The sequence below is a fragment of the Strongylocentrotus purpuratus genome, unplaced genomic scaffold, assembly GCF_000002235.5.
Source record: "Strongylocentrotus purpuratus isolate Spur 01 unplaced genomic scaffold, Spur_5.0 spur5_scaffold_21, whole genome shotgun sequence".
NCBI classification, from domain to species: domain Eukaryota; kingdom Metazoa; phylum Echinodermata; class Echinoidea; order Camarodonta; family Strongylocentrotidae; genus Strongylocentrotus; species Strongylocentrotus purpuratus.
The window spans coordinates 26,449,622-26,458,817 of record NW_022145607.1 but is presented as its reverse complement, the minus strand read 5'-3'; the positions used below and the strand labels follow the sequence as shown (position 1 = coordinate 26,458,817).

Here is a 9,196-nt window from a genome sequence, read left to right as displayed (position 1 = left end):
ATTCACGCTCAATGTGGACCATCTTCACTCCCTGGGGAGTATTCTTACCATACGCTCACCATTAGGGCATATGGCAATTACTAACATAAAGGTTTATGGCATCCAACCAGGTCCCAATTCTGTCCGGGGTATGGAATGGTAAATGTAGATTAATGAATGCCAAAGGACATTAGTGCTGTGTCGGGGATCGAACCCATGACCTTTCATTTTCCAGTAAAGTGCTTAAACCACCCGACACTGACATCTCGACTACCACAACAGGCAGTACCTATATACCTCCTCTCCTATGACCTATTTACAGCATTTCACAACTTATTTTTCGAAAGATAAACCACGCTCACATTTTCTCACATTCCCCCTAAATCCATAATATTCATAATTTACTAAATTTCATAAATTCATGAAAGTACCAGACATTGAACACTGGAAGCTGTAAAATCAAAAAGAAATATAGCTCATGTTATGCATATTTTAATCACATTTGTGAGATAGGAAACTTATGGTGGTTATTCTATTCTGAGATAGAATGACATGTACATTTCTGAAACAGTTTTCTAGCATGTAGATTAAAATAAACATGATTGAAGTTTAAATGGAAAATAAAATGCAGGCTGATTATTTAAACAAATGTTATTGAAAATAAATATACCTCTGTATAAGTCTGAAATAAACAATACGCAAAAGCTTTTAAACATGATTACGTCACACCCATTAATTCAAAATTACTTTGGATACACTGAAATTGACAAGATTTAATCTCGGTCACCTTGAAATATTACAGACATCATGATGATTCAATAATTTACAAACAATTTTGAGATTATTGAAATATGGTTGATTTCTTTCAAATAAATGCCTTGTTCTGGGGCCGTTATAAAGGTATTATGTCCCATTTGCAGCCAACATCAAATTATGTAGAGGTTTGCATGCCATGTATGTCCTTTCTATGAAATTTAAACGTTAGTAACGTCCTAATATTTAAATTATGCAAGGAAGCCCGTTTACTTTCTAGACACTAGAAGACAGACACTATCGAGTGACTGACGGACTTTTTTCTTCTTTGGTAATAACATACATGAAATGAGCTGTTAAGGGTACATGAGCAGTGGCGTACCTGGGGTACTCCGTCAGGGGGGGCAAGCGACCGAAACAAACAAAAAAGGCGATGCTAATTTTCACTTCTGGCGAGCCGGCGAGCGAGCGAGCAAAAAAAATCTTTAAGTAACGTTTGGTATATAAACTGGTATTGTTGCAAGTTGGGGGTGGGAACATTCACTTGTTAGCAACGTTAATTTCATTTTTTTGCAAACTAGTGTAGCGAGCAAGAAAAAAATCACTTCTTTTTTAATAATTGCCACTTAAACTTGGTTCAATTGTCCCATGCAGGGCGCGGGAACAATATTGTGTTTAGGGTGATTGTTGCAGGTAGGGGGCGGGCACACTCGTGTTTAAGGCAATGTCAATCCCATTTTGGCGGGCAGGCAACCCCCTACATTTCTCTTTTTAATGATATTGTAGCAGGTTAGTGGTGGGCACATAATTCCACGAGCTAGCGAGCGTAGCGAGCGAAAAAAAAAAATCACTTTTCTTTTATAGGGAAAATATGGTACATAAAACTTGGGTTCATTGTTCCATGTCAGGGTCGTGATTATTAAAAGCGGTGTTAATTCTATTTTGGCGAGCGAGCGTAGCGAGCGAGCAAAAAAAAATCACTTCTCTTTATAGGGAAAATATGGTATATAAACTTGGTTTAATTGTTCCATGTCAGGGACGTGATTATTAAAAGCGGTGTTATTTCTATTTTGGCGAGCGAGCGTAGCGAGCGAGCAAAATCTTTGTAATGATAATTGGTTCATAAATTTCAGATTTTTTTGTTGCAGGGCAGGGCTTACACAATCATGTCTAAGGTGATGTTAATTCCCTTTTGGCGAGCACGAGCACACCAAAACTTATTTGAATAACGTTTCGTACATAATTATTAACTGGTTGTTGCAGGTTGGGGCGGGCACGTTAGCGGTGTCAATTCCATTTTGGCAAGCGAGCATAGCGAGCAAGCAAAAAAAATAAATTCTCTTTTAATAGAAATTAATAAATAAACTTGTTTTTATTGGTGCAGGTCAGGATGGACGCAATCGCGTTTAACGCGATTCAATTCCTTTTTGGCGAGAGGGCGAAAAAACTCTTCCATTTTTAATGATATTGTTGCAGGTCAAGGGTGGGCACAATTGTTTCCAAAGCAATGTCTATTCATTTTATTCGCGAGCGAGTGTAGCGAGCTAAAAAAAAATGAATTAGTCTCTTTTAGTAACATTTGGTACATATATTGTGTTTTATTGTTGCCATGGTTGCAGGTCGGGGCCCGTCGGGGCAGGCACAATTGTATTCTAGGCAATACTAATCCTTTTCTCTTTTCAGGGGGACGAGGAAGTGAAAACATTTAATACAAAATAGGCTAGCAAGCAGTTCGCGCCAGCGAAGAGTTTCAAATTTGTTATATCACTTATATTTTCCTATTTTCATTTGTTTTAATTTTTCAGGGCCGTATGCTAAATATTTTTCTGATGGGGGAAGGGGGAAAGATGCGTTAAAAGTTTTCGAAGAATCTCAAAAGCAAAAGGAGTGAAGGGAGTTCGAGCGACCGAACTGATCATGAGGGTACTTTTGCATTTTCAAAAGTAGAATTGAAGGATTTGGTATAGGCCTACACTACATTTTCAGGAAAAAAACTGTACGATTTCAAAATATCTGGGGTCAACTGCCCCCCCCCCCCCTCTGGTGCTTACGGCCATGTTCTTTATTTTTTTCCCCCATTTTTATTCCTTTCCTTTTCTTTTCCCTTTTTCTTCCTTTTCTCTTCTTCTTCCTTTTTTCTTTCCTTTTTTTCCTTTCCTTTTTTTCCTTTTTTCTCTTTCTTTCCTTTTTTCTTTCCTTTTCCTTTTTTCTTTTTCTCTCCTTTCCCTTTCTTTTCTTTTCTTTCCCCTTTTTCTTTTTTTCCCCTGGAGCCCGTCAGGGGGGGCACTCTGCCCCCCTGCCCCCCCCATAGGTACGCCACTGTTATAACATGAGCATTTGTCTACATCAATAACCCAATTCTTGTAATGTCCAAAATTAAAGTGATCGAATCTTTGCGCAGCACAAAACGTACGACCATTCGGTACAAGGGTCTAAAAATCAGACTATTACTTGAGTGATTGCAATCACGAAAGTCGATTAGAAAACTAATGGTCGTTAGTTTCCAACTTACAGACATTTTAAGCCCTTTCGTTTTGAGGGAAGTTCTAAATTAGTATTATCTTTCAAATGCCGTTGGAATTTAACCTTTTCCTTTTTGTTTGGCCTGCAAATGGGACATAGTACCTTTAAGTATTGATCCCTATTGCTCTGAAAAATCCCCAAACTAGCATGTGTAATGGTTGCTGAATTATTCCAAAAGTAATGCGTGAAGTATGAATAGAATTGTGATGTATGTTGGTAAAGTAGGGTGTGTGTTTGTGTGGTTAAGTTTAGAAGGTTTCTTATAACGAAAGAGCGCCGACATTAAAATCTTTTTTTATATCGTTCTACACTTTTATAGTGATCAGTGATAACCACTGCAATACAAAAAAAATTAGTATGTATATATATATATAATTCAAGATAAATGAACGAATTCTATTACACACATTCAATAATGCTTGTACATTTGCCCCCCCTTCAGAATAAAAACAACATTTATTTTACACCTTCAGCAAACATCGGGCGAAACAATCTGCGCAGTCCGTACCTGTGTCGCAGGGCATCAAAGCTACGATGGAGCCCTCTCCGCCGTCTTCACATATTTGGTTTTTTCGGCTGGGACACACGTCAGTGCACATGATCTCTATTGAAGGTAATGAAAACAGATATCATTCTTAGAACGGTTTTGTGCCAACTCCAGCCATTTCCAATTAAGTACCGTGTATAACCAAAAAAAAAAAAAAAAAAACACGGGGAAAAAACACAGAACAAACCCCCCAAAATATTATATCCTCTGATTATCTGACATGTTATATTTTAATTTATCTTTTTCCATATTAGAGCCATACAAATAAAAATATTCCACGTTTATATAGCGTTTACTACGTCGTCGATGGCTTCAAGTAGCCACACGAAGAATCAAAAGTGTTTTGAATTGATGCAAAACTCATATTATTGCGAAGGGGAAGCCTTGCAACAACTCCCAACAACTCCCAACAACTCTCCTCTTCAAAATATGTTTGGGGCCCGCAGTAATCAACTCTCAAAAATGTTAGTTTTGAGATCCAGATTTTCTCCCTTCAGCGGTCCTTTGTAGAGCGTCAATATTTGTGACGTCACATACGGGACACGGCTGGCTAGCTGCATACTGCTACACGTCATTGAGCTGTTCGTCCAGTGTGTAACGTCACAATTCAGAGCTCGCTACGCTTGTGTGTTTGACTTACGTTCAGGGGCGTTCGGGGGTCTAAGGAGGGTCTTGAAAAACTACATTTTACGCCTTTTCATGATATCTATATGATTTCTCAGCAAATTGTTCGTGTTTTTCAAGAGTAAATCTTTCCATCCATATGTAATTTGTTCTAATTATTAGTTGTTAGTGAATTTTCTTTGTGTAGCTCCTTTAAACGTCGACGATTGTGAATAAGCTTTACATATATATTAGTTATACCCCGGTCATTGGATTCGGGTTTGCCCGAACACAATATTTGCACTTTCTCCACTCCCATCTAGGCGCCATTTTACAGACGCTCACAATGCTGAGCAACCTACGTTAACCCATTCACGGTGGAGAGTGGCACATGTTGATTAACATCTTGCCAAAGGTCGTCAGTTCCGGGCTAAGCATTGAACCCCGAACCTTGAGATCTAAAGTCCTTTGACTTTATCACTAGACCAGAAAACCTCTACAAAATAGCCTTAGTATGAAACACAGTATTGGCGAGTTTCAACGGTTACGTGTTGTATTGGGAGATAGCGACATAGCAGAAATGGCAGGCAGTTTGTTTGAATTGATAAAGTTAGACTACGTGCAATGCCTAAGTATGTCAACCTTTGTCAATATGATATAGGAAATAAAGATGTGACAATATGATCATAAAATGGTTTTAGGAAACCAGTTACTTAATATTGCAACATCTAAAGCCCAAAAATCTATTCAAGATATGAACGTATGGCTTACAAATATTTAGAAAAACTACTGAATTAGAAATTTACTTACATGGCCAGTCGTATCTATATAAGTCGATGTTATCATATAAGACTTCACCAAGAAGAGAAGAGAAGGGGATAGAAGATTCCATGGGCCTTAATAATATAGATGGACTTGCATTCAATCGGTAAAATATCTCCAATATTTCTGCATTGACTCGTATCCTAACATTAAATTATATCTGTAACATGGAATTAATCGTAAGTTACTATTTATTTTAAAGTTGCGATTGACTAAAGGAGATACGGTTAATTTAAAAGGGATACGATTAATTTGAAGGAGATACGATTAATTTGAAGGAGATACGATTAATTTGAAGGGGATACGATTAATTTGAAGGAGATACGATTAATTTGAAAGAGATACGATTAATTTGAAGGGGATACGATTAATTTGAAGGGGATACGATTAATGTAAAAGCCAGGGATACGATTATTTAAAAGGGATACGATTAATTTGAAAGAGATACGATTAATTGGAAGGAGGTACGATTAATTGGAAGGAGATACGATTAATTGGAAGGAGATACGATTAATTGGAAGGAGATACGATTAATTGGAAGGAGATACGATTAATTGGAAGGAGATGCGATTAATTGGAAGGTGAGACAACTAATCGTAACTTTTCATGCTATATGGCCTTTTACTACAGAATTCTGTAAATTACCTTTAGTGACCGTGTTACATATGGTACAAACGTCGCCTGTCCATTCATCTTTACAATCACATTCAAAGTCTATGGTAGCTGCGGTTCCTTCACCAATGCGCTTATTCGTACACACTCCTCCATGGTGACACGGGCTTGAGCTGAAAAGGAGAACGAAATTTTTTAATGGATTTAAATGATAGCAATGTTGATAATTAATGTTAGATTTACATAATGCATTATGATAAGTAGTACACAAACGCACTGAGAATTATTATGTCATCACCCTTGGTCTCTAAACAGCAAGCCTGCAAAAAAAAGTGTGCGCAATCCCCCCTCCCCGGAGGAGAATTGTAGGCCTACCCAACTAATGTATGCTTATATTCAACACGTTCCGACTACTAAATATCTATTTAGCTAGTTACGAGCGGTAAATGAGGAAATTTGTCACTAGGTCTTATGCTAGATGAGGCAATGACATTTGAACTTCTCTTTATATATAATGGGTAGCGCGACCTGTCATGTCATTTCAAAATACCTTTTGCAACAGACTGTCCTTAAAAAAAAAAATCGTTACCCTATACATGTATGTAACAAAAGGTGCCCTTGAATTTCAGAAATTTAGAAATTCCCTCGAAACAAAAGGGTTTGAAAATGGCTTTTTGTCGGAAAATAACGACCACTAGTTGTCGAATCGACATGAGTGATTGCAATCACCTAAGCCATAGTCTGATTTTCTGACCCTTGTACCGAATGGTCGTACGTTTTGTGCTACTCAAAGATTCAATCAGTTTAATTTTGGCCATTACAAGTCATGTAGTGGGTTATTGATGTAGACAAATGCTCATGTACATGTTCCTGCTCATTTTATGAATGTTGTTACCAACGAAAAAAACATGCCAGTCAGTCAGTCACTCGATAGTATCTGACAGGGAAGTCTAGCAAGTAAACGGGTTTCCTTGCATTATATAAACACTAGGACACCGCTAACGTTTAAATTTCACAGATAGGACATACATGACAATTCCTGCAAAGTTCTACAGAATTTGATATTGGCTGCAAATTAGACATGGTATCACTATGAATATGACAGACAAAGAAAGCGGACAAAATATACAGTTCCTCTGGTAGATAAAGGAACATCCCTTCACTGCTATTATGTAAAAAGGTGAATATGCATGTGACACCTGTTCTACACATTTTTACATAATAGCAGTGAAGGGATGTTCCTTTCTCTACCTGAGGAACTGTATATTTTGTCCGCTCTCTTTGTCAGTCATGTTCATAGTGTATCTTTAACTCTTCGTCAATGTGCAAACCTCCAAGTCAATCTCAAGCACTATGAGCTTCAATTCAGCTTTTCAATCTCAATCACTATGAGCTTTAGCTTTTTGAGTTATCAACCATTGAAAGTTTCATGTGTTCACAACTAGTACAGTACTTCATTTTATACCTGCATGCACATTCTCTGAACGGTGGTGGAGGGGCCGGAGTATGTGTCTTGGTCAGAAGAGCCGAATGAACGGTCTGTCCCTGGACTTCGTCGACCCCGCCGCCGATCAGGAGCAGAAATATGCCGACCACGATGCCGACGTTGACAAAACTAGCCATACTGGAATCTCTCGTTGTGGTGTGGCGTCTTGAATAAAAGTAAATTTAAATGGAAAAAAAAATGAATGAATTGCATAACTCCATGAAACAGCGAATTAAATGGCCCTCTCATCTCCTTTTCTCTCCCTTTCTTTCTCTCTGTCTGTCTGTCTGTCTTCCTCTCTCCCTCGCATTGACTTCCTCTTCCTTCATCCCTCTCTACCATTTGCTTTGACAAAATTTGAAAATAAATATGCAAATCTTCCGAGTGTACTCTACACAAGCTCTTGTGTTTACGGGATCTCTGTCACAAATTAAATTTATAAGATTAACTCATTCACTATTCAACACGTATCGGGTTTTACTTGAAAATCTAAAGTTGAACACGTAAGCTTAGTCGAGAATCTAGTTACAGTAGCCATCAGATGTGTCTCTCACTTTCACACTTTAATAGAAAGACCTACAGCAATAAAAACGACATCACGTCTTAAGAAAGAAACAAAAGCACACACAAAATCCAACGAACAACATCAATAATTAAAAACCAGATAGGAAATTATGTTAAAATTACGTATTTATGTGAAGACAGTCACTTACCCAACTGAAAGCTCTTCCAAAATGACGAGAGACCGTTTACTTCAAATGAAATTATCAATGTCCTTTTTATCTTTCGCGGCTGTTTTCCAGAGAGATGATTCTCAAATGATGATGTGGCATTAAATAAGAACTTTACTAATGTGTTCAAATAGGCTATGTTCACGATGTACCCAAATTTAATGCATACGTCTTTGCGAAGTGCCTCGAAACAAACTATTTCATGTACCTGATAAGAATAATAGTATCACAATAGACAGAATCCGAACTGCATACATAATTGTTGCCAGGTAGGACAAACATTATGGCTTGTCCTACCTAGCACCACTTAATATATGCATTTATATTCTGACTATTGGAATACTATTATTCTTATCAGGTGAATAAAATAATTTGTATTGGGGCACTTCACAAAGACTTGTATTACATTTGGTTACATTACGAAAATGGCCTATTGATGGAAGTTTTTTCAACAAACTGCATACTTGTGACGAACGAACAGGTGTTTACTATTAAAATGTATTTCAATTTATGCATGTTTCTCTCAAGACTCTCATGAAACCTTGGCCACTGGCTATATCATGATTCACCTGCTATATGCAAAATGGCATCTCTGTGGATAGAATTCACTTTGTATACATTAGGCCAAATAAAAAAAAAACATGTTTAGCGTCCTGTTTTTTCGAAAAATAGGAAGGAGGAGGCCCTTTTTATTTTTTATTTTTTATTTCAAAATGGCCGCTCAAAATGGCCGCTCGGTACATTTTCCCTGACAGTCGAGGCTATTTTTTTTCAAGATGGCCGCCGACAATTTAAAAAAAAAAAATCAGAAATAGAGCCATTTTAGCAGTGTTTTTCATGTTTTTTTTTCTTTAAAAAAAAAAATAAATAAATAAAAAAAAAAAAAAAAAAAAAAAAAAAATAAAATAAAATAAAAAATTTCAAAAAAATAAAATAAAATAGGAGGCGGCCCCCAAAAAGGAAGCGGGCGGGGACGCTAAACATGTTTATTTTTTTAATGGCCTTAGTTGTTGATAAGTCGAACAAGCCTTTGGCAAGACAGTTGTCAAGAGACATTTTGTTTCTCAAAAGTATACATAAAATTAGTAAAAATGCTTGCATTAATTGAATACACCTTGTAGACCATTTGTTCAAAACAGG

The 9,196-nt window shown here is 37.1% G+C and overlaps 1 protein-coding gene across 1 annotated transcript; it reads right to left on the bottom strand.

The window, feature by feature from the left end:
• Positions 1-3,110: 3,110 nt before the first annotated feature.
• LOC752503 (fibropellin-3) lies at positions 3,111-8,199 on the bottom strand. Its single transcript, XM_003730753.3, has 4 exons — positions 8,039-8,199; positions 7,305-7,490; positions 5,873-6,012; positions 3,111-3,859 (listed from the first exon to the last, which is right to left on the bottom strand). Exons 2-4 carry the CDS (start codon positions 7,460-7,462, stop codon positions 3,717-3,719), a joined length of 441 nt encoding a protein of 146 aa, XP_003730801.2. The 5' UTR covers positions 7,463-7,490; positions 8,039-8,199; the 3' UTR covers positions 3,111-3,716.
• Positions 8,200-9,196: the final 997 nt, after the last annotated feature.